The 23,385-nt window shown below is 39.3% G+C and overlaps 7 protein-coding genes across 7 annotated transcripts in view; 5 read left to right on the top strand and 2 right to left on the bottom strand.

Moving 5' to 3' along the window:
- Positions 1-1,749: 1,749 nt before the first annotated feature.
- Positions 1,750-3,566, bottom strand: LOC111831558 (meiosis-specific protein ASY2-like). Its single transcript, XM_023786186.1, has 3 exons — positions 3,374-3,566; positions 2,596-3,305; positions 1,750-2,520 (listed from the first exon to the last, which is right to left on the bottom strand). The coding sequence occupies exons 1-3, from the start codon at positions 3,564-3,566 to the stop codon at positions 1,750-1,752; spliced, it is 1,674 nt and encodes a 557-aa protein (XP_023641954.1).
- Positions 3,567-5,923: 2,357 nt separating this feature from the next.
- Positions 5,924-7,700, top strand: LOC17892457 (probable polyol transporter 3). Its single transcript, XM_006297409.2, has 2 exons — positions 5,924-6,059; positions 6,173-7,700. The coding sequence occupies exons 1-2, from the start codon at positions 5,942-5,944 to the stop codon at positions 7,576-7,578; spliced, it is 1,524 nt and encodes a 507-aa protein (XP_006297471.1). The 5' UTR covers positions 5,924-5,941; the 3' UTR covers positions 7,579-7,700.
- A 1,771-nt stretch (positions 7,701-9,471) lies between these two features.
- Positions 9,472-12,130, top strand: LOC17893206 (periodic tryptophan protein 1 homolog). The gene is made up of 14 exons (XM_023786185.1): positions 9,472-9,590; positions 9,689-9,885; positions 9,987-10,066; positions 10,211-10,433; positions 10,516-10,574; positions 10,666-10,713; positions 10,812-10,870; positions 10,966-11,062; positions 11,149-11,223; positions 11,333-11,431; positions 11,522-11,647; positions 11,747-11,839; positions 11,918-11,995; positions 12,071-12,130. Exons 1-14 carry the CDS (start codon positions 9,472-9,474, stop codon positions 12,128-12,130), a joined length of 1,413 nt encoding a protein of 470 aa, XP_023641953.1.
- A 919-nt stretch (positions 12,131-13,049) lies between these two features.
- LOC17890817 (proline-rich receptor-like protein kinase PERK4) lies at positions 13,050-15,999 on the top strand. Its single transcript, XM_006297147.2, has 9 exons — positions 13,050-13,089; positions 13,263-13,883; positions 13,952-14,497; positions 14,582-14,668; positions 14,780-14,850; positions 14,933-15,009; positions 15,107-15,251; positions 15,346-15,507; positions 15,584-15,999. Exons 2-9 carry the CDS (start codon positions 13,340-13,342, stop codon positions 15,830-15,832), a joined length of 1,881 nt encoding a protein of 626 aa, XP_006297209.1. The 5' UTR covers positions 13,050-13,089; positions 13,263-13,339; the 3' UTR covers positions 15,833-15,999.
- Positions 16,000-16,193: 194 nt separating this feature from the next.
- Positions 16,194-18,215, top strand: LOC17890668. The gene is made up of 7 exons (XM_006298248.2): positions 16,194-16,469; positions 16,566-16,598; positions 17,037-17,144; positions 17,279-17,381; positions 17,468-17,762; positions 17,838-17,892; positions 17,975-18,215. The coding sequence occupies exons 1-7, from the start codon at positions 16,311-16,313 to the stop codon at positions 18,041-18,043; spliced, it is 822 nt and encodes a 273-aa protein (XP_006298310.1). The 5' UTR covers positions 16,194-16,310; the 3' UTR covers positions 18,044-18,215.
- Positions 18,216-18,269: 54 nt separating this feature from the next.
- Positions 18,270-19,906, bottom strand: LOC17890811 (protein LIKE COV 3). Its single transcript, XM_023787013.1, has 6 exons — positions 19,717-19,906; positions 19,486-19,538; positions 19,288-19,397; positions 19,050-19,217; positions 18,739-18,963; positions 18,270-18,638 (listed from the first exon to the last, which is right to left on the bottom strand). The coding sequence occupies exons 1-6, from the start codon at positions 19,843-19,845 to the stop codon at positions 18,532-18,534; spliced, it is 792 nt and encodes a 263-aa protein (XP_023642781.1). The 5' UTR covers positions 19,846-19,906; the 3' UTR covers positions 18,270-18,531.
- A 351-nt stretch (positions 19,907-20,257) lies between these two features.
- The window catches only part of LOC17890947 (succinate dehydrogenase [ubiquinone] flavoprotein subunit 2, mitochondrial), a 7,169-nt gene continuing 4,041 nt past the window's right edge, over positions 20,258-23,385 (top strand). The window contains 11 exon segments of the mRNA XM_023786388.1: positions 20,258-20,350; positions 20,542-20,709; positions 20,800-20,887; positions 21,003-21,149; positions 21,246-21,386; positions 21,491-21,576; positions 21,650-21,806; positions 21,884-22,027; positions 22,105-22,292; positions 22,389-22,563; positions 22,641-22,809. Of these exon segments, the coding sequence (XP_023642156.1) occupies positions 20,258-20,350; positions 20,542-20,709; positions 20,800-20,887; positions 21,003-21,149; positions 21,246-21,386; positions 21,491-21,576; positions 21,650-21,806; positions 21,884-22,027; positions 22,105-22,292; positions 22,389-22,563; positions 22,641-22,809 (1,556 nt within the window).

Here is a 23,385-nt window from a genome sequence, read left to right as displayed (position 1 = left end):
TGGCTCAGAGTGACGACCCGTCAAATCACTCTTTCGCAGCATTCGTCAAAAAAAAAAAAAAAAAATATATATATATATATATATATATATATATATATATATATATATATAATAAATAAATACATGTATGCATCCCCGACACCCTGGCCAGGTGGTCGGCGCTCGTAAGCCGAACTCAGAGATTAATGTTTCGCACCTAAAGGTCCCGTGTTCGGGTGGGACAGTCAGCCGACCCAGAGAAGTCAATCTTTCGCAACCCATATCCGAACCGGCACCAAAGGAGGTAAGCCGAGTCCAAAGATATATCTCGCCCTCCGACAAAGTACACTCTAGTCGAGGAAAGAAATTCCTCACTTCGGAGCCCAGAGATATCTCCGAATATATTTAACTATGGCCAATCGTGAACTTGTAAGCCGGGAAGCGTCCCGCCGAGTCATGAAATCCCCATTTAAATTAAAACGCCTAGAAACACGGCTAGTATTATTTGAAATCGGATGCAACGGTTCAATAGTGTTACGACAGAATAAAATTACATCGGCGTAAAATCATAAAATAAATCGCCTAGTCCACGATCAACGGACCCTTCGCCCCAGTAGCGGCGACCTGACGCGTGTCATGCAGAAGGCGACTCAGCATTGGCCAAAGCAGCTGTATGCCAGTTCGCTCCCAATCGGTTGGATCCGTCTCCAACGCCCGAGCCTTCTGCTCCGCCTCGTCGAGCCTGAGAATCGCTTTCCTTCTCTTCGATTTTAGCCTGGCGTCCAAACAGAGGTCGATCCTTCTTTTCTTCAGGCGAAAGAATTGCAAATCCCTGCATTGTTCTTGATAGAGGCCTCCGACCTAACAAAAACAAAAGACAGTTGTTTAAATCCCCCGCAAATATGATGCCAACATCCGCATAAACGGAACGGTACCGATACCTTCTTAACAAACGCCTCGGCCTCGTCTAATTCGGGTTTACTGGCCAATGTGCCTATGAGAAATGCCTTTACACCCGACGGTGTAAATTCGAGGCATCGCGGGATCCCCATGATGGGCGGTGCATTCCGGTTAGCCTCAACATCCCGCATACATTGCTCGCAGTAGGCGTAAAGGCTTGTCGGCATCGGAGCTATGCGCCCGAACCCAAAGGGAATCCAGTTTCTCGGGTGAGATTCCAGCAGTTTCAACTTATGATCGAAGGCCGATCTAATCTCATCAACAATGAGAAATTGTTTGAAGTACTGCGTATGTTTATCATACACAGCCTGGAAGAACTCCTCTAACCGGAGTTTCTCTTGTCGAGTAACTCGCGACATCAAAGTCCTAGGAACCCTTAACGTCGGGAACAAGGGCATCCCACGATCAAGAGCTTCTTTCTCAGTGAAAGTTGGCATATCAACACCGGCGGACGGAGATGATCCATCGCTTTTAGTCGAACCAGATTTCTCCATGACACCAGTTGTAGGAAAAAGAGGACGCAAGTTTCAGGCAGCCTATTTATACCTATCACCCCCGCCTTTTACTGGAGCAAAACTGGCAGTCGGGGCAAGACTATATAGGAAAATCACCAATTTCAAGCTAAAAAAGAAGCATATTTCCACTTTTACGGGTAAGGGAAATACAAAAAAAAAAGTAATACTTCCGCTTTTTGGAAGAAGTAGGCGCAAGCTGTCGGAGAAGTGAAATTCAAAATAAAATATATTACAAAAGGGCCGGCGGCCCATTCGAGTTCAAGAGTCAATCAAACAAAAAAAAAAGAAGAGAGCTTTAGACGACTTCAACGTCATCTTCGGGATTGCCCGGGTCTGAAGGAGGGTCATCATTGGTGTCAGGAGCTCGAAGGTCGGCCTGGAAGGCTGCCGCATTCGATCCATGTGGCTCTCGGATAGATCTGGGAGCGGGATCCTCAGGCCGAAGAAGACCGTAGCCGAGCTGGTCCGGAGACATGTTCAGGTCAGCAGAGTCGAGGACAAGATAGTCAAGCGCGTCTGCAACCTCCTTACACTCGACTTTGTTCGCCTTGATCTTGGCGATTTCCTCCTCGGGGATCTGAGCATGGCACTCTTTGACAAGCCTGTCAATCGTAGCCTCGACCCCAAGAGCCTGGTTCGGCAGGTCTTCCTTCGGACGAACAGTGACCTCTTTCTCGGCCAGGAATGCCTTCACCCGATCTAGGCGATCTTGGGCCTTCTTCCTCGTGCGCTCAACCACAGCCTGCCGATCTAGGCGAAGTTGCCAGCATTCGGATTCGCAGAATTGCTGAAGGAGCTGAAGGTCGCCATCGGCTTTCGCCTTCTCCGCAGCAAGAGTCGCATTCTCGGCCCGAAGGCCGGCAATTGTATCCTCTAAGGAAGCAACGACTCCCTCTTGAACCTTGGCATGTTCCTCCAAGCCTCCCACTTGCTTCCGCAGCATGGCCACTTTGTCCTGGGCCTCTTTGGCGCATTTCTCCATCATTAAGAAGGCGTGATTCGCCGTAGAGCGCGACTTCACCCTCTTTTCATATTTGAAGAAGAGAGCGTTGCCATAGGCGATCGACTAGAAAAAAGACAAAAACTGTGTTAAAATATGCACAAAATATAAAGGACAGATATAAAGGAGCGATAAACAAACCTGCAACGCGGATCGAGTATAGTTCAGATAGTCCTCCTTGAACTCCAGCTCGTCGAGATCGGGCAGAATTTCCGAAGAAAATTTTAAATTTCGGCATAACTCTGCCGAGGCATAACGATCGCCAGCCACGGAGCTTTCTCCGAAGTAGTCAAAGCAGAATTTGTCTGTCTTCGAATCCTTCCGAGTTAATCGGAAAGGATCAGAAGACTCTAGATCAGCTGCTTCGGCCGACCTCTTACGGCTCGATTGGTTGCCAGAATCCAGAGCCACGCCCTTGCCTTTGTCGACTCTCTTCTTCTTTTTCTTCCTCCCGGCCGTGTCTCCTTCGGACAGAGCGACCTCTTGCTCGGCAGTTACGACCTCCTGCCCGGGAACCTCGCCCTCGCCACCACCATCGACTTCCAGATCCACGATCGAAGGATCAGTAGGGGCGACCTCTCCTCCGGTAGCCGATTCAATTACGGCGACTTCCATAGCCGTTGTTGTTGGTGCAGCGAGCTCGGCATCCCGAGCCTGGAGGGCGGTTACCGAAGTACCTGATGATTTGGCCAGCTCCTCTGCGAAGTTTGGATACTTTCTCGGAATTCTTCCCATCGCTTCTTCAACTCGCTTTCGGCTAAATTGGTCCCACGCTCGATTCTCCCCGCTAAACAGGCTTGCCACAATGTCGGAGTACTCCGGTGGGAACGTAGAAAAATTTCGGATGCGATCTGCACAAAAGAGGAGAAGTCAGGTCAGAACGATAAGGGGATTCAAAACAGAAACGTAGATTAAGTACCCGGATCACTATTCCATCGTCGGCGTAAGCCAACAAAAGGATTTTCGAGTGAGAGGTAGTCAGCTCGGACATAAAAGAAACGTTTTTCCCAGCCTTTGAAATTGCTGACTCGGGTTCCGGGAATGACGTTCTGTTTCTCCCTCATGTTCACGGTGAAGTTGCCGGCGACCATGGATTTCTTCAATACCGTCATCTCCTCGAAGCACATGACGGGAACCCTTGTACCGACCTCAGATGCTAGGGTCAGTACTCCGACGATGTTGCAAATACTGGCCGGAGCGAGCTGAGAGATCGCCAGTTTACGGCGATGAGTATATTGGGACAAGAGTTCGGGCAGAGGAAACCGCAGGCGGCAGCGGGTAAAGTACATCTCGTACAGACAGATGTATCCCTTTGTACATCTCGTACAGAATTTAAAGTCGGCGGCGCTAAGTTAAAAGAAAAAGAGGAGAGAGGGCAGAGCGAAATTTTACCTTTTGAGCAGAAAAGCGGAAATGAGGAAAATGAAAGGCATTGAACGAGTATTTATAGAAACGAGCGGGAGACAGACCTACGAAAAAATAATGATGACCTAGGCGACGCTTCGACTTCCGACCTACATGCCGCTCCACAGATGAATGACGCGTGGCAACGTTTCCGAGATAGGCGACGATTCGGATATATTTGATTCGTTTCCCTCTTAACTTAGGTCAGGCATAATTAGGAGTTCCATAATTCGAATGAACATTTGACCCATCGAACTGGGGGGGACTTATTGTTGGTGTAGGAATTAGCACCAACGACATACCGGCCTAAACCAAGACGGAATCGAATTAAACCAATAAGTCAGGGAATCCCGGTTTATTGTCCAATTAATGCAAAGGGTGCTTCATTCCTAAAATGGAATAGACGACCTCGGATCATTAGGGTTTCGAAAACCCTAATCGAATATTTATGACAATATCTTCTGAAAATCTAAGGAAAAGGAGCATTTATTGTAACCCTAAATCACTTGTATAAATAGAGAAGATGTCTCTATTCTAGGGCATCGATCATTTAATAACAAAAACCCTAGTTCCTTACTTGTTCTTGAGCAAACCCTAAATCGTTCATTTCTATGTTAAATCAATTCTTTTTAATCCGTTTCAATTCGAGTTCTTGAGAGATTGTTTAAAGTGAATTTATTCTCCTTTCCTTAATAAATTCATTGTGTGAACCCTTGGTTCAACACTATTTATTAAAAAGGTGGAAAAAAAGTTGCAATTTGCCTAGTTGTTGTTTGAGTTAAGTTATTCATATTATAGTATGATGTTCAAGAAATCAAATCAAAAACTATGTTTTCGTTCAAGAAATCAAATCAAAAAGTATGTTTTCGCCACGTATCTTTCTTTTTCAGCTCACCAAATATAACTTTCAAAGAATCAACTCAAAAGTTTTTACTTTTTACGTGGGATTTGTCACGTTTGTGCATTTATAGAATTAATGTATACTTGTATACAAATCCCCAATGTTAGCGTTTTTGCCTATTATATAGATGCCAGATGAATGATTATCCATAATTACTTTCTATTTATATTTTAAATAATAGTTACTATCGTATGTGTAAATATTTACTTTCCGCAAGTTTAGACATCTAAAAAAAATACACAACGAATTTTATAGTTTTTAAATTTAACTTTTAAAGTCTCAATAAAAATACATAACTTGATTTTTCAATTTTTTTTTTTTTTGGAATAAACTGAAAATGAATTTTAAAATATGTTATTGTCTTTCTAAAGTACATGAGATTTAATGGTGACGACTTATACCACGCATGACGTGCTCTAGGAATTTTTCACCAAACATGTTTAATTTTAGAACTATATAAGATAAAAACCAAATGAAATAACAAAACAAATGCACCGTATATATTTAGTTCACCAAATTATATAAATGTGGAAAAGAATCTTTAAAGGTTACGCCACTATTCAACATATATCAGGAAAATGCCGAAAGTGAATAATAAGATTGCGACTTTTATATATCGTATTAGAAATATTTTTTGATCTTATCGTATTAAATTTGATGACCAACTATTTTTGATATAATCTTATCCTAGTATATGTAACTATAATGAATGAATTCACATATATGATGACATTTACATGCATAACTTGCAAAACTATAATAACCAGTTTTACAAGTAGCATATTATCATCTCCTAAAAAACTGCATTTAAGTACTGATCGAATATTCGATGCACATATCTATGGTTAAATTCTTTACCTATCCACTTCATTTTAATTAATTTGTTGTGATTTTTTTGGAATTCTTTTCAAACGTTTCTTGGATATACTTCTCAGGTACATACATCCAAATCAAATGTTATATATATTGTAAAGAAAAATCTAGCTCTCGTACCAGAATACGTGGGCACCTTCGAACACTGTAGATTGTGGAACAGTGGAAGTTTCTGATCGTCCTTTTCCACTACAAAAGATCCAAGTGGTGGACCGTGTATGTGTATATATACTATATGAAAGTTACATAATCGATATAATTAGCTATTTGAATATCTAACACACCAAAATAAAAAAAAAAAGACTCACCATGGTTCATGCTGATGGTCATACTTCTCCCGGTTTGAAACCAAACCCGACTCATATGAACAAATTTGCTTGCGGCTGTGCCATCGTTGCTTCCATCATCTCCATCATCTTTGGATATGGTAAACATTTTTCTACATAACATATAATATAACTATTTAGTTGAATATAATTATGTTTTTTTTTTATATCAATGAATCTAACTTTCACTTTGTTTAATGTGTTTTGTCCTTAGATACGGGAGTTATGAGCGGAGCTCAGATATTTATAAGAGAGGATCTCAAAATAAACGACACTCAGATCGAAGTATTGGCCGGAATCTTGAATCTTTGTGCTCTCGTCGGATCACTAACGGCGGGAAAAACGTCCGACGTTATTGGTCGACGTTATACTATTGCTCTCTCCGCCGTGATATTCTTAGTGGGCTCTGTTCTTATGGGTTACGGCCCAAACTACGTTGTTTTGATGGTCGGAAGATGTATAGCCGGGGTTGGTGTAGGGTTTGCTCTTATGATAGCTCCGGTTTACTCTGCCGAGATATCCTCTGCTTCACATAGAGGCTTTCTCACTTCTCTACCCGAGCTTTGTATTAGTCTTGGGATTTTACTTGGCTATGTTTCCAACTACTGTTTTGGGAAACTGACGTTGAGGCTTGGATGGAGATTGATGCTTGGGATCGCGGCTTTCCCTTCTTTGGTATTGGCTTTTGGGATTACGAAAATGCCTGAGTCTCCGAGGTGGCTTGTGATGCAAGGTAGGTTAGAAGAGGCAAAGAAAATAATGGCTTTGGTATCCAACACGGAAGAAGAAGCCGAAGAACGGTTCAGAGATATTCTAATCGCGGCGGAAATAGAGGAGGAGACAGCGGTGAAAGAAGTTGGCGGTGGGGTTAAGAAGACTCACGGCAAAAGTGTATGGAGGGAGTTGGTAATAAAACCGCGACCTGCCGTGCGTTTGATATTGATCGCGGCCGTGGGGATACACTTTTTCGAGCACGCCACGGGGATCGAGGCTGTCGTGTTGTACAGTCCGAGAATATTCAAGAAAGCTGGAGTAGTTTCTAAAGACAAGCTCTTATTAGCCACGGTCGGTGTAGGTTTAACTAAGGCCTTTTTCATAATAATAGCTACTTTCTTGCTAGACAAGGTAGGTCGGAGAAAGCTTCTATTAACCAGCACAGGTGGGATGGTCTTCGCTCTGACAAGTTTAGCGGTTAGTCTCACGATGGTTCAGCGATTTGGGAGGTTAGCGTGGGCATTGAGTTTAAGCATCGTCTCTACGTATGCATTTGTAGCGTTTTTCTCCATCGGGCTTGGACCTATCACGTGGGTGTACAGCTCCGAGATATTCCCGTTGAGACTTAGGGCACAGGGAGCGAGCATAGGCGTTGCGGTTAATAGGATCATGAATGCGACGGTCTCAATGAGTTTTCTATCGATGACGAAGGCGATAACGACAGGCGGTGTGTTCTTCGTGTTCGCTGGACTAGCGGTGGCGGCATGGTGGTTCTTCTTCTTTATGTTGCCGGAGACAAAAGGAGTACCCTTGGAGGATATGGAGAAGCTCTTTGCCGGTGGGGGTCCTCGTGGTGATCGCGACGGATTAGAGATTCAATTTCAAACTAAGAGAGTCAATAATTAGGTTAGATTATCATAGTTATATATATAGAATAATTTGGCATGTAATTTTTGTTTAATCCAACATGATTTGGCTTATCTATTAATTGTATGTAAGGTGTGTTTTTTTTTTTTTTTTTTTTTTTTTTTTTTGTCGGCGATGTAAGGTGTGTTTTTGTAAGGATGATACAGATAAATCATTGAATACACATTTTTATATTATTCCCGCAATTTAGAATGCAATTTGTTTACTGTAGCGCGAGAAATTTGTATATCATGAGTATTACAAAACAAAGAGACAAATGTTCTATGACTAAAAAAAAATGAAGTGATGTATGTTTGAAACTGTAAGAAGAATAGAAACAGAGTCAGAGACAATTCATAGCCACTCTGTAAAGAATACTGAGGTAAAAGTTACTAGTTTATTTTAGGATTAATTGGATTTTTAGTACATTTTTGAAACATAATTATAAAAGTAGTACATTTACTATTTATAATTAGCAAACTAATACATTTTTACTATTTGGACACTATTTAGACACTATTAAAAAACCCTTTAAATCTAATAACTATAATATTAATCAAAATAAATTTGTTTTTAATAAAATTTCAGTTACATAAAAATCTACATTTTTTTCTCTATAATTTGATATGCATTTTATTCTAATAATTTATAATATTTTTCAAACAAATTTTGATACGTCCAGCTATCCTTATGTACAGTTGTGTGTCGCTGTACGGAAAATCATCCGTACATCGGTCTATATATACGTATAATTGTACGTGTACAAATGTTTTTCTTGTCTATATATGTATATTTGTTTATGTGTAAATATGTGTTTTTGTAGTTGTTTCTCTTTGTACAAATATTTTATGTACAATAATGTGTTGTTGTACAGTTGTCTATATGTACAGATACCTGAAATAGTAAAATTGTACTATTTTCCTAATTATGAATAGTAATGTACTACTTTTATAATTATGTTTCAAAAACGTACTAGTTTGCTAACAAACCCTTTATTTTATCGTACTTACTGAAACTACCTTGAGGGACACTCTCAAAATATAACTTTGGTTACTTTGCAACCAAAGGTTTATTGTGCCATACTAATAATTATGCAACTTCCTAGCTTCCGGCCCAACAGTCATTGTATTAATGTTTCAGACAAGATCAGTTCAATAAAGAACTCTAAACCACAAACACAAAGACAATAACAGCTCAAAATAGTTTAGAAGAGAAGAGGTTAAAAATTGAACCAAGCAAGATTTAAGAAAGGATTTAAGATTACTAGGAGAGATTAAAAATTAAATAGTTTCACTCATCTTTTAGCAATTTGTTTTGCTCTATTCTCTTCTTTTAAGTTGAGAATGATTTAAGCGACCCTATAAAGAAAAATAATTTACATTTTTTTCATTCTTATTAGTTATTTCCTTTTCTTTCTTATTTTCCTTTTTTCTTCAAAACGGAAATTTTATACTTTGAAATTTTATAGGGAAAACGTTAAAATATTGATGAAATTTTTTTTTTTAACTAAATATTAAATATTAATGGACTTTAAAAAATTTAGTAGTACCATAGTAAAATCAGATTAATTAGTGGATAAACAAATGAAAAGCCCATCTTGACATGAGTCCGAAACCCTAGGGCTACTTTTGTTTTCCTTTTTTTTTTTGTGGAGCTTATGGCTCAATGTTACTATTGTTTCTCTAATAAGCTAAAACGAGAGATCGAAGCAGAAAGAACGGTTTGTTTCCTCCCCAAGTCTTCTTCTTCTTTCTCTGACAGTCATAGCAGTAAGTTTAATTTCTTCTTCCAACAAGACAGAGACATTGGCTACTAATGGTTTCTTAATATCTCTCTCGCTCTCTCTTCTGATTTGATTTTGTAGAATGATAACTTTTTTTTTTGTAACAAAGAATGATAACTTCACTTTCATGGATACCAAAAGGGGCATCAAAGGCCATGCCTTATGAGGCTCAGTCTCCTTCTAAGGAGGATATCAAAGAGCTCATTCATAATGGCACTTTCAAGAAAAGGTGAGAAAATTCTTATTAAGTCTGTTCTTGTTTCTCTTAAAAAAAAAAGGTGAAAAGCTCACCCAGACACCCACTGATTACATTTACATCGGATACAGTCTCAGTGACATGGATATGGACGATGAGATAAAGAATTGTGAAGTTGCTCATGCCAAGGCTGTAGCAAAATCTTTTGGCAAACCATGTTCCGAAAGCAAGGATGCTTCTTCTTCTTCGTCTACTTCAGCAGATCCTGATAACGTAGTCAACTTCTTGAAAGAACTCGACATGGATAACTATGACGAAGAAGATGATGGTATATATATCTCAGCTCTTTCTATTTCCTACATAGTATCATTCTTGTATATATTACATATGTTAATATACAGTTTTACTTCATTCTTGTGTTGGACTCAGAAATTGAACTGTTTAGCTCTGGACAAGGAGACCTTTATTATCCAAGCAATGAGATGGATCCATACCTAAATAATACCGAGGTATTAGTTTTCTTATCATACTTACTAAATCTACCTTGAGGATACTCTCACAATTGTTTGTATTGCAACCTTAGTAAAATATACTAATTAATAAACCTTTTAACCCTCTAACTCAGCTGATTATATCATGTTGGTATACGTTAGGATAAGTATGACTCCGAGGATCTTGATGATATGACAATTAGGCCAACTGATTCACTGATCATCTGCGCTACTAGTAGAGATAAAACCAACAATCTTGAGGTCTACGTATACGAGGACACCGGGAATGGCACTCACAACTTGTATCTTCGTAATGACATAATTATACCTGAGGAACCACTGTGCACGGCATGGCTTGATTGTCCTCTCAAAGGAAGGGAAAAAGGTTAGTGTGTGGATCCAAGCCGCGGCTCTTCTTCTTTTTTTTTGGTATGGATGAGATTATCATTTTTCTTTGGTGTTGGCAGGGAACTTTGTAGCTATTGGGTCTATGGAGACCTCAATAGAGATATGGGATCTTGATCTTGTATGTAACTGTAAACTGGCTTTTAATGATATTTATAATGTTTCTTTTTTTATCTATCATTAACTAATATGACTATACAATGCTCGATCAGGTAAAAGAGGTGCTACCTTGTGTACGACTCGGACGAATAGGTGGAGAGGTTTGAAACCCAATTTTTGCAAATTATCTAACTCCTCTGTTTATCTAGAATGTGTCATGTTGTAACTTAGTTATTTGTCTTAATTTCTCTCACTCTAGACATCACAAGATTCCCACTCTGAACCAGTGATTGATCTTGCTTGGAACAAGGAGTTTAGGTAGAAATGTTTAACTTAAGCTCTCTGATGGTTCCATGATTGAAAATTTCTGTCCAATATTTGCTCTCATTTTTTACTTTTTACTGGAACAATAGGAATATAGTTGCTAGTGCCAGTGCTGACAAAAAAGTTAAGGTTTGGGATGTGGCTACAGGGAAGTGCAAGGTCACTATGGAGCATCATAAAAACAAGGTATGAGGATAAAAACTGTTTCTATGCTCTCTCAAGCATATGTGGCATGCTCATTGTTTATTTTGTGTGTACTGGTTAACTAACAGGTTCACGCGGTCGCATGGAATCATTATGCTCCAGAAGTACTCCTCAGTGGGTCTCGTGATCGCACCGTTGTATTGGTGACTGTTTTGTTCCATTCATGTGACTGGAGTCTTCTACATTAACCAGCTTTATCATTATGTTGATTTGTGTTTTTTTTTCTTCTATCTATATGTATATATGTTTCAGAAAGATGGAAGGGACCCTTCACACTCAGGTTTGAAATGGTCTACCAAGGGCAAAGTTGAAAGCTTGGCCTGGGATCCTCACAGTGAACACTCCTTTGTGGTGCATTACGCTTTCTTTGCTCTTCTAATAGACATGTGAATAGCTGAGATAATTGATGTGACTCATTATCTTTTTCTTTTTCCATGTTAGGCAAGTCTCAAAGATGGAACTGTGAAAGGCTTTGATATACGTGCTTCTCATCTATCACCAAATTTTACTCTCCATGCTCATGATAATGAAGTCTCCTCCATATCATACAACATACATGCGCCCAATGTACGTACATACATGCTTCTCTTTTTCTCTCTTGAGTCCAAGCTAGCATATATTTATAATGCAGTGGTTTAGCTTTAAGCCATTCTTCGATATGTACAGCTTTTGGCTACAGGATCTGAGGATGGAAGTGTGAAAATTTGGGATCTTTCAAATAATCAACCATCATGGATTGCTACACACATGCCAGATGCGGTAAGAGCTATTCATTAATAAGTATCTTTCAAACTTTGGTTTCTTTTGTTCACCATTCCAAACTTTGACATCAATCAGGGAAAAGTGTTCTCCGTATCATTCTCTGCGGACTGCCCCTTCTTGCTCGCTATTGGTGGCTCAGAGGGGAATCTAAAAGTGAGTAGTAGGCATTTTGATTATACAAGAAATACATGTATGTTTTTTTTAGGAACCTAACGTATATATGTGCAGGTGTGGGATACACTGTCGGACACTGGCGTGTCCCAAAGATATGGGAGCAACCGACCATGACCGACGAGGATTCTTGTTTCTTGAAGCATATACAAAAAATTTCATGATATCTTAATATAATAACAAAATAGAAAATTTAGGGGACTATGAAGGTTATGCAGAAGTATAGTTGCATACGTAGACAAAAAAAAAATTGATTACATTGACAAACTTATATACATACTTATAAATCTCTTTTTGTTGGATTTCTCTAAAGAAAATATTAAGCGCGAGCTCTATAAATATTATGTTTTTGATTGTCTTGTTTATCGTATAAAGACTCTTAACAAATGAAATCATGGGATGCAACTTCATCAATGGCTTTAATTAAGGATCAAACTCTAGAATAAACTCTAGAATACGAGATGTGGTCTTTTTTATACGTAACCAAAGGGACATGAATGCAACATATGATCTCTTATAGTCTTTTAATTTCTCATTATACATAGAACCAAGATTTAGCTCAACATGTTGTACCCTAGTCTTTGTAATAACACACTAAACCGCCTCTAGTTATACCCACACCAATATAAATGTTCAAAAATAAATACAGTAGTTTGCAGCTACACTTCTTTTTCTAGCATTATGATCAAAACCGCGTGGAAGGATCTGAGATGAGTAACATGATCCGATGGACAAGATTAAACCAGAGATTTACCTAACAAAAAGGGTAAGAATAATTAAGAATGCATGCGGTTACTAACTTACTACCACTTACGTGGAAATGAATCAACAAACAAACCTTACTTCTCCTAATATCACGGAGCCAAAAAGAGAAAAATTAGACCGGAGATTATTACAATTATTATAGTAACTAAAACACAAAACTGTTATTACGACAGACATTAGAGATAAAGAAGAGGCATGTTTCTCGGAATGAAGACAGAGCAAATCTCAAAATCTCACCTCCTTCCTATTATCATTTTTCTCACCAATTTACCCAAAAACAACTCCTCTCCCCCTTAATCTCTTCATCTAAGGTACACACTTACATGCTAATCTCTTTAACTAATCTTTCATATTTAGCATTTTTTTCACCTGTTTTGTTGAAGATCTAACGAGAACATAATAAGACAAAAGAGGTTATGCCCAAATTAACACCATTTTGATCATGATCTGTTCTGTTTTTTTATTACGTTTTTGTTCTTTTCAGAATCATTTGAGTGGTTAAGGGAGAGAAGACGGACGGAGAGTTTTTTCTTTTTGGTTACCGGAGAATTTTGATCTCTGATGGCTTCTTCTCCTGCATCTGCTCCTCCTCCGTCAAACTCTACCTCTTCTCCATCTCCACCGTCGTCTAATACCAATTCAACCTCCTCTTCTCCCCCTGCTCCTTCTCCTCCTTCTCCTTCTCAAGGAGACTCATCATCATCGCCACCTCCTGGTTCAACATCTCCACCAGCTCCACAAGCTCCTTCTCCTCCTAATTCCTCTAATAATTCTCCTCCACCACCGTCACAAAGAGGGAATGGCGGTGGAAACGAGCCTCCACCGTCACGCGGCTCTCCTCCTTCTCCTCCTTCTAGGAGTAATGGAGATAACGGTGGAAGCAGATCAACACCATCAGGAGGCAATGGCGGCTCTCCCTCGGATAATCCTCCTTCTAGCGGAGGCAGCAGCGGTGGAGGAGGAGGAGGAGGAGGAAGTAATACGAATATTGGGATCATAGTAGGTGTATTAGTTGGAGCTGGACTTTTGATGATTGTGCTTATCATTGTTTGTCTTAGACGCAAAAAGAAGAGAAAAGATTCTTACTATCCTGAACCCATGAAAGGTATAAACTTACACACACATATGTTTCAACACATATCAAAAAGCTTAGGTTTCTTCATATTGGTTCAGGAAATCAGTATCAATACTATGGAAACAACAACAATAATGCTTCCCACAATTATCCAAATTGGAACCTAAATCCACAAGGCCAAAACCAATACCCTCCTGGTGGTTGGGGAGGCGGTGGACCATCACCGCCTCCTCCTCCACCGCGGATGCCTACAAGTGTAGATGATTCTGAATTGTACTCTGGACCAGCACGCCCGGTTTTGCCTCCTCCTTCGCCTGCTTTAGCCCTTGGATTTAACAAGAGCACTTTTACTTACCAAGAGCTTGCGGCTGCAACGGGAGGGTTTGCGGATGGCAACCTTTTGGGGCAGGGAGGATTCGGGTATGTTCATAAAGGTGTGTTGCCTAGCGGGAAAGAAGTCGCGGTTAAGAGTTTGAAATCGGGTAGTGGACAAGGAGAGAGGGAGTTTCAAGCTGAGGTTGATATCATTAGCCGTGTGCATCATCGGTATCTTGTTTCTTTGGTTGGATATTGCATAGCTGATGGACAGAGGATGTTGGTTTATGAGTTTGTTCCTAACAATACTTTGGAATATCATCTTCATGGTAACTAGACCACTTAAAAACAATTTAGCCTACTCTACAGTTTCAAGAAAATTGTAACATTTGTTCCTGTTGTTGTTGGTTCAGGGAAAAATCTTCCGGTAATGGATTTCTCCACCAGGATGCGTATCGCATTAGGTGCTGCGAAAGGACTCGCTTACCTTCATGAAGACTGTAAGTTTCAAACATTCACCAGTCTCATTTTCTTAACACCATTGTTGCATAAAACAAAGAAAGCTTTGTCTCTGACAAGTGATTTCTTTCTTGGCTGAGGAAACGACACAGGCCATCCTCGGATCATTCATCGCGACATCAAGTCTGCAAACATTCTCTTGGATTTCAACTTTGATGCAATGGTGATAAACTAGTAGCCGCATTCCACTTTGGTTTTTGTGCTAAAAGCTGATGATGCATGACTTATGACATTTGTTTATTCAGGTGGCTGACTTCGGATTAGCTAAGTTAACTTCTGATAACTACACTCATGTCTCTACTCGTGTGATGGGAACTTTCGGGTAAGCGTTTTACCCTACCATAAGATACTATTCGCGCCAATCAAGAAACAGAACCTTTGTACTGATCTAATTTACTTCTCTGCACAAACATGTGTAGATATCTTGCTCCAGAGTATGCATCTAGCGGTAAATTAACAGAGAAATCCGATGTTTTCTCTTACGGTGTCATGTTACTCGAACTCATAACTGGAAAACGACCGGTTGATAATACCAGCACTATGGACGACACCTTAGTAGATTGGGTATATGCTAATATATGTTTCTTGTTATACAAGAATTGTGTATGTTTTCGCCTTTTTTTTGGCACTGATGATTGCTTTTGGATTATAAATACAGGCTCGGCCTCTTATGGCTAGCTCGCTAGAAGATGGAAACTTTAATGAGCTCGCAGATGCAAGGCTTGAAGGCAACTACAACCCGCAAGAAATGGCTCGAATGGTGACTTGTGCCGCTGCTAGCATTCGCTATTCGGGGCGTAAACGTCCAAAGATGAGCCAGGTCAATCAAACTTATGTAACCCAAATTTTTGAGTATTTGTCAGATAATAAGTAACAAAAGATGTTTTGGTTTGCAGATAGTAAGAGCATTAGAAGGAGAAGTGTCACTGGATGCTTTAAACGAAGGTGTGAAGCCAGGACAGAGTAACATTTACGGGTCATCGGGAGCAAGCTCAGATTATAGTCAGACATCTTACAACGCAGACATGAAGAAGTTCAGACAGATAGCTTTGTCGAGCACAGAGTTCCCAATCAGTGACTGTGAAGGAACACCTAGTCATGATTCCAGAGAGATGGGAACTAAAAGCCCTGCTCCTCATCAATGAGAGAGATCAATGAATGATTAAAAGAAGAGATTTTTGGGGGGTTCTGAGAGTAGAACCAATGTAAGCTAAAAAGCAATGTCATTGAGATTGGATTTTTTTTATACTTTTTCGACTAAGTTGTGTTATGTTTAGATCGTTACGTATGTGTATGATTGATTCAAACATGAAACTACTATTGTTTGATTTTGGATTTGTATCTCTTACATTCATAATCAAAGTGACAAACTTTTTTAACTTTGGCTTCATGCTCTGTTTCCGTAATCTACCAAGTTAAACCGAACTTAAACCAGGACGCAATTAAACCGGTCTGGTTAAAAAACCCTCACGGTCTCTGTTTCTTTTAACCTGTTCTCTCACTTCTCAGTCGTCTTCTCCTCCCATTTCTTCCTCAAATCTCTCATTTCGCGTCAATGAAATTTTAAACCTTTGAATTTGTTTATTGTATTCTCAATTTCTCGAAAGTTTTCATTTTTACTTTATGTGGAATCCAACTATGTTTAGATTGAGAAGCATCTTGTCGCTGAAAAGTTCTGGGATTGTAGAATTGTCATTACCAAATGCCACAGAAGCAATTCGTTTCGCTCCATTTCATTCGACGAGTGTTCTGTCTGAGAAATCGAGGAATAACTCTGGTTCCGTAAGATCCTTCTCTATAAAGATTAGCTTCATCATTGAATCTTTGAGCACCTGTAGTTAGATGTTTTGATGCTCTTGGATTAATTTTTGATCGCAGGGTAGGGATTCTGAAGGTGAACGATCTTCAAAGGTATAATTTTTAATGAGCAATGTAAAAGCTGAAACTTTGATTGAATTGGTATCAAGAATAGGAATTGTGATATGGGTTTTGTGTTATCAGATCGAAATTGTTACCAAATCTGAGAGTTTCCACAAGTTTGGGTTGCTTTTAGTCAAAAGAGGATCACATGATTGGGTCATGTAGCTCACATTACAACCAAATTGGTTTTGCAAATTTTTGTACTTTCATATGAGGAAAATGAATGTTTCTTGATGAATTTGGAAGGATTGGTTGTTAATAGAAATGCAATCTATGTTGTTAAGTTCTTGTTTTAAACCTGTGCTTGTCTTGTCAAGAAATTGATATCTTTGGTGTGCGTGTTTGTGTGTGTGTGGTCATTTATTTGTGTATCTATTCAAACTCATAAGAGAGTTAGTTCTCCTCTGAAGCTGCAAATGTTGATCCCAGAACTCCTCCATAAGATTCACATGTACTGTAAAGGAGAAGGGACGCACTAGCGCTAAAAAGACTGTAGACAAACTCCTCTTCCACAGAGGAATTAATGATCCACTTCAGGTATATTCGTCATGCTGTAGTTTCATGGATTTTGATTTTTATAAACTTTGTTCTTACATAGAGTTCTGGTTTTCTTTTTCTTTTTAATGTGTTTGCTCAAGTGTTTTACATTGTACTTCTTTTCATATACGTAGAATGAGTGGCATTTCGGGCCAAATCCGCTTATCCGGGAAAGGCATATGAAGAAAAAACCTCCACCTGGCCGGGGCAAGAAGCCTCGGGATAAGAAAACAAAAAGTGAGTGGCTTTCTTTTCTTTTTCTTAGTACCATACAACTCTTGGCTCTCTTTTTTGCTGTATCCTTTTGTTTAATTGTAAATCAGGATGGCACAGAGAAGGAAATCCTGACGATGAATTTGGCACTGAAGCTAATAATGCTTTCGAGAACAAATGGAGAGAAAAGTGGACAAGTCAATCTCAGAATACCTCAAATTCGAGAGACTCGACATCAGGATTTGAATGGAGAGAAGGCTGGAGCTGGACCAGTCAATCTCAAAGGAGCAAAAGTTGGAATAATGAGTCTCTTGATGAACCTTTGAATGTTGGGTCTCGGTCTGAAAGGACTGTTCTTGGATTGCCTCTAGATGGTCCCCTCAAAATTGATGATGTTAAGAATGCGTAAGTCTTTCAATTGCTTCCGATGCTGCCCAAAATCTAAAATAAGTGTTCCTCAAAGCTTTTCCTGTTTTACAGCTTCCGGTCTTCGGCTTTGAAGTGGCATCCGGATAAGCACCAGGGGCCTTCTCAGGTATGATTTTAAACAAAGATTGGATTGTCTCAGTTTTTGTATGAAGTTTATGTGTTGATAAATTGTGTTTTGATAATCGCAGGCTGCAGCGCAAGAGAAGTTTAAACTCTGCGTTGATGCATACAAGTCGCTATGTTCTGCACTTTCTTGACTTTACACATAGGCATTGATGATGCACCATTGTAGCATTAGTTGATAAGATTTTGCTTCTCAAAGGATTTCCAGAGAATCCACCAGTTATACACCATTGTGTCTCTCTCATTCTTTTCCAGCATTTGACAATAGAAACAATATACTATGAGAAAGATTTATGTTTTTGCGCATAGTTTGAGTTTTTCATAAAACTTCTGACTGAAACACACTGATGTGAAAGACAATAACTTGAATACGTCTGTGTATACAAAACTCTCTTGAAGCAATTTTATTTTGTACACGAAAAAGAATTCAAATAAAACTTCTTTATACTGCGTGTCTAAGTTAAAACTAGGCTTAAACAACACATATCCAAACTCTAAATCTTTCACTTATATATCATTATGATTCCAAAACTTTCCAACATTCTTGGTTTAGCAAATGTTGCAGTAACCTAACCAGCAAGCTCCGTTTAAGCTTCTGGATAAAACTATGATTCATCAAACTTCACACAGGTGGCATGGCAAAGGTTCCAACTACCGACCTGTGAGTGATCTCTGAGTCCAGCGTTGTTAGCATCTGTGGGATCGACATACCACCCGAGATAACGATTTCTGTTGGAAAACAAAAGAAGATTAAATTTGAGCAATGAGATCGGTTTGTTACAGCTCCAGAACGTTTGAAGAGAGTTACTAGATCAAGTCACAAAACTACCTATGCCTTCCCGGACTGAGAGATTAGGTCTTATGATGTCCTTTGAGCTAATAAGGAAAATATCTCCAAGATAAAGATGGTTGGTGGGAACATAAACACAACATAGTTCTTCTCCACCAGCACGACCTCTAAGAATCACAGTTGATGTAATGAAACCAAAAGCATATTCTCCCATATGTGGATGTCTGATAATGGCTACCTCCTTGAATGCACCTGAGCTTTGATCTGATCAAAGGAGATTAAAGGGTAAGGTTAACCTTTTTGATACTTGTTAGCAAGTAAGATATTTTTGGTTTCTTGTGAGTTTTAACCTGGCGAGATGGCTCCACTAATTTGCTTAGAAGCCGAGTAAATGTAGCTTATGAGAGGCATTTTCTTGATAAACCATTCTCCGATACTGAGAACTGAAGCTCCAAGCCATGAAGACATGAATACACCAACAATAAAGATGAATGTGATGGATGTCACAAATCCAAGACCTGCAATTTCTTCGTTAGACATAAGAAACAAGCAATGCAACTTAGATGAGAGATGCAAAATGAAACTAACCGAACATATTGATTCCGAGATGTGTATAGATCGGTGAGAAGAACCCGTCGACGAAATGAATAAACCACCATGTGAAGTAGAATGTGACAGCGATTGGTAGCAATATGACACTGTACACACAAGAGATCTTAACGTGTGTTTCAAAAACCTTTTGAGAGTAAATTATAAGTCAGAAAGAAACAGATAAGAGATTTTCACCATCCGGTCATGAACTTTTTGGAGGCCCAGCTTCTGATGACTTTGTAAATCGCCTGTTAACATAGAATAACTTAACATACAAGTAACTTTAAAGCACTAGGTCAAAAAAAACTTGCAGAACACATTTCACAATCTTTGAATCCAGATGTTAAAAAAAAACAAAAAAAACGAATAATTAGATAAATACTCTGTAATAATATGAGAGATGAAACAGGGGAGCGAGAGAGAAACCTCTTTTCCGGCAACGTGAATCGGAGAAGCGAGAGGAGACGGCGGAACAGATAAAACGACGTCGCGTGGTGAAGCTGCTGATTTATGCATCGGGATCAATCGCTCTAGATCTCTCTCCCTCGGTTCCATCTCTCTCTCTCTCTATTATATATATATGAATGGATTCGTCGATCTCCGATGTCTCTTCTCCGGCGTCCGTGAGCAGAGCAACGGAACTGCCTTGGCCAAAGTTAATGCGTACCGAACTATTCTGACTTTGCAACATTATGGGCCTTATAAAGCCCATTTTACCTTGTTACTGAGCCTTTAAAAGCCCGTATTCGCCGATATGGCGTTTCGTTGACCGTTGGTATTACTGATGGCACGTTGAGAGACTTCCTCTGGTCTAGGTGTAATTTTGTCAACATTTTCAAATTCTTTTATAGCCAATTTGGCACGATGAGTTTGAAAACATTTTTTCAAATTCTTAAGCCAGTTTATATAAAACGAGTCTTCCATTTTGGGTAGACGAGTTCGTGGTGAGTTTAGTAGTGACGGAGAGATGTGGCGGTGCCTTCGAGTTGCGGCGAGGAGATCGGAATCTAAAGGCGGTTTCATCAATTCTCAACTCTCCAGATTCTTCTCAGCTCCTTCGGTACGAGAATCCTCGATTTTGTTTCTTATTTGGTGTTTCTAATCATTCAATTGGTTGCTTTGTTCGGATCTACTGTGTAAATGTCTGATTAGAACATGTCTTTGAGTTGCAAATGTAATAATTTTGTTTTTTTTGAGATGTCACATTAACCAATTCTGATTCAAACTGTTTGTGTTCTTTGTGACTGAAAGACAGGGGATGGAACATCGTATAGAATCGTTGATCATACGTACGATGCGGTTGTTGTAGGAGCTGGTGGTGCTGGGCTTAGAGCAGCCATATGAGTATCAGAACATGGTTTTAACACAGCTTGTATCACTAAGCTTTTTCCAACTCGTTCTCATACAGTTGCAGCTCAGGTTACTTATACGTTTTTGCTTAATCTGGTTATTAAATTAATTCAAGCTTGCTTTGTTTGTTGAATTAAGTTATGAACGTTTTTGTTGAAGGGAGGTGTTAATGCTGCATTGGGTAATATGACTGAAGATGATTGGAGATGGCATATGTATGATACTGTTAAAGGAAGTGATTGGTTAGGTACGATGATGATTTCTATAGTGATGTAACATGTTGATGTGCAATGTAATATTTTAATGACTTCTTTCACTTCTGTATACACAAGTAAAATTGCTTTGTGGTTTTGGTTGTGTAGGTGATCAAGATGCAATTCAGTATATGTGCAGGGAAGCTCCAAAAGCTGTGATTGAACTTGAGAATTATGGATTGCCATTTTCTAGAACAGAAGATGGGAAAATATATCAACGAGCTTTCGGTGGCCAGAGTCTTGATTTTGGAAAAGGTTTTAATCATGATTTTTTGAGTCTCAAGTTCTTGTGGAAGATTGTTTGCTTGCAACCTTTTCATCATTGTTCCGTTACCTCTCTGATTTATTCAGGTGGCCAAGCATATCGTTGCGCATGTGCTGCTGACCGCACTGGGCATGCTCTGTTGTATACTCTTTATGGCCAAGCAATGAAACACAACACTCAATTCTTTGTGGAGTACTTTGCCTTGGATTTAATAATGAACAATGATGGTAAGTACTGAGAAAGGTTTGTTATGAGTATGTATGATAACATGATGTTGCATTAGTGATATACTATACAACTTATAAATGCTTTTGGTGTATATGATGAGTAGGAACATGTCAAGGAGTCATTGCACTGAACATGGAAGATGGAACATTACATCGTTTCCATGCTGGTTCTACAATTTTGGCTACCGGGGTAACAAAATTGTTTCTTGAAATGTTTTTATTTTTTTTGGATTTATGAAACATACTAATCACTTAGACTTTAGGGCTATGGAAGAGCTTATTTCTCTGCAACTTCAGCACATACATGTACAGGAGATGGCAATGCTATGGTTGCACGGGCCGGGCTACCGCTGCAGGACTTGGAGTTTGTTCAGTTTCACCCTACTGGTATATATGGAGCCGGATGTCTAATCACAGAAGGTATGTGTTTCTTCCTGCATAGGAATAAGACAAAAGATATTGATGTTAAATTTGTCAGATATGAACATATATTGTAGGAGCTCGAGGTGAAGGTGGGATTCTCAGAAACAGTGAAGGTGAGAAATTCATGGACCGATATGCTCCTACAGCTAGAGACCTTGCTTCAAGAGATGTTGTTTCAAGATCAATGACTATGGAAATCAGAGAAGGACGTGGTGCAGGTAAAATATCACTCCTTTGAGACTCATCATATATAAGAAATTAGCTTGAGAGCATATGCAACATTTTTCTTTAACAGGACCTATGAAGGATCATATATACCTTCACCTAAATCATCTACCACCAGAGGTGCTTAAAGAGAGGCTTCCTGGCATATCTGAGACTGCGGCTATTTTCGCGGGTGTAGATGTTACAAGAGAGCCAATTCCTGTATTGCCTACTGTGCATTATAATATGGGTGGTATTCCCACAAACTACCATGGAGAGGTAAATGAGAAGATCAAACCAATTTTAGTGTTGGAACAAATGTATATGTTTTCAGTACTTGAATAAGTTTTTGGGACATTCATGTGAGTCTCTCAGGTTGTTACAGTTAGAGGTGATGATCCAGATGCTATAGTTCCTGGACTAATGGCTGCAGGAGAAGCAGCGTGTGCATCGGTTCATGGCGCTAATAGACTTGGCGCAAATTCACTTCTTGACATTGTTGTTTTTGGGAGAGCTTGTGCAAACAGAGTTGCAGAGATTCAAAAACCTGGTAAGTAATACATATATTTCCATCTCTTCAAGTTTGATACATGTGAGAGCTTCTGGAAATTTGTTTTGGTTATGTAGGCGAGAAACTGAAACCTCTAGAGAAGGATGCGGGTGCGAAGAGTATCGAATGGTTGGACCGGATAAGAAACTCTAATGGTTCGCTTCCAACTTCTAAAATACGCTTAAACATGCAAAGAGTAATGCAAAACAATGCTGCTGTCTTCCGTACACAAGAAACACTAGAAGAATATTAACACTTTGATATGAAAGAATAGAATTCTCATTAATGAATCATAAGACTGTACAAGAGTATTTATATGTACATGTATATTAAGAGTAGGAATAAGCTAAAGGAAACCTTATCCTATTCTAAGTATACAATATAAACATTATATGTTAATATACCCCCCTCAAACCGAACGATCTTTAGGAGTATAAAGGTTTGAAATCGACATACGACCAAGTAGATTATGAAAAGGACCCGGCTGTAATGGTTTGGTGAGTATATCCGCCAGTTGATTGCAAGAAGACACATGGAAGAGCTTCAAGAACCCATTCTTGATCTGATCCCTTGTCGTATGACAGTCAATTTCCACATGCTTTGTTCTTTCATGGAAAACTGGGTTTGTGGCAATGTATACAGCTGACTTGTTGTCACAATAAAGCTTGACTGGTGAATCTTGAGTGATATAAAGATCCTTCAGCATCTGATTGAACCATAACAACTCCTTTGTGGTTTGTGCCATACTTATATACTCAGCTTCTGTACTACTTGAGCTGACCACATCCTGCTTCTTTGATTTCCATGATATCAAAGAAGAAC

This window comes from Capsella rubella, unplaced genomic scaffold (genome assembly GCF_000375325.1).
Source record: "Capsella rubella cultivar Monte Gargano unplaced genomic scaffold, Caprub1_0 scaffold_3, whole genome shotgun sequence".
In the NCBI taxonomy this organism is placed as follows: domain Eukaryota; kingdom Viridiplantae; phylum Streptophyta; class Magnoliopsida; order Brassicales; family Brassicaceae; genus Capsella; species Capsella rubella.
This window is presented reverse-complemented; position numbering and strand designations above follow the sequence as displayed.

Coding starts and splice junctions, on each gene's coding strand:
- LOC17890811 (XM_023787013.1), bottom strand. CDS start 19,845: ATGGAACCGAGGGAGAGAGATCTAGAGCGATTGATCCCGATGCATAAA. Junction 19,218..19,287: donor TCTCGGAATCAATATGTTCG/GTTAGTTTCATT, acceptor AAGAAATTGCAG/GTCTTGGATTTGTGACATCC. Junction 18,964..19,049: donor TAGTGGAGCCATCTCGCCAG/GTTAAAACTCAC, acceptor TCCTTTGATCAG/ATCAAAGCTCAGGTGCATTC.
- LOC17890817 (XM_006297147.2), top strand. CDS start 13,340: ATGGCTTCTTCTCCTGCATCTGCTCCTCCTCCGTCAAACTCTACCTCT. Junction 14,669..14,779: donor CGCTTACCTTCATGAAGACT/GTAAGTTTCAAA, acceptor GAAACGACACAG/GCCATCCTCGGATCATTCAT. Junction 14,851..14,932: donor ATTTCAACTTTGATGCAATG/GTGATAAACTAG, acceptor TTGTTTATTCAG/GTGGCTGACTTCGGATTAGC.
- LOC17892457 (XM_006297409.2), top strand. CDS start 5,942: ATGGTTCATGCTGATGGTCATACTTCTCCCGGTTTGAAACCAAACCCG. Junction 6,060..6,172: donor CTCCATCATCTTTGGATATG/GTAAACATTTTT, acceptor TTTTGTCCTTAG/ATACGGGAGTTATGAGCGGA.
- LOC111831558 (XM_023786186.1), bottom strand. CDS start 3,566: ATGACGGTATTGAAGAAATCCATGGTCGCCGGCAACTTCACCGTGAAC. Junction 3,306..3,373: donor ACGATGGAATAGTGATCCGG/GTACTTAATCTA, acceptor TCTTTTGTGCAG/ATCGCATCCGAAATTTTTCT. Junction 2,521..2,595: donor ATACTCGATCCGCGTTGCAG/GTTTGTTTATCG, acceptor TCTTTTTTCTAG/TCGATCGCCTATGGCAACGC.
- LOC17893206 (XM_023786185.1), top strand. CDS start 9,472: ATGATAACTTCACTTTCATGGATACCAAAAGGGGCATCAAAGGCCATG. Junction 9,886..9,986: donor CTATGACGAAGAAGATGATG/GTATATATATCT, acceptor TGTTGGACTCAG/AAATTGAACTGTTTAGCTCT. Junction 11,432..11,521: donor ACAGTGAACACTCCTTTGTG/GTGCATTACGCT, acceptor TTTCCATGTTAG/GCAAGTCTCAAAGATGGAAC.
- LOC17890668 (XM_006298248.2), top strand. CDS start 16,311: ATGTGGAATCCAACTATGTTTAGATTGAGAAGCATCTTGTCGCTGAAA. Junction 16,470..16,565: donor CGAGGAATAACTCTGGTTCC/GTAAGATCCTTC, acceptor TTTTGATCGCAG/GGTAGGGATTCTGAAGGTGA. Junction 17,763..17,837: donor ATTGATGATGTTAAGAATGC/GTAAGTCTTTCA, acceptor CCTGTTTTACAG/CTTCCGGTCTTCGGCTTTGA.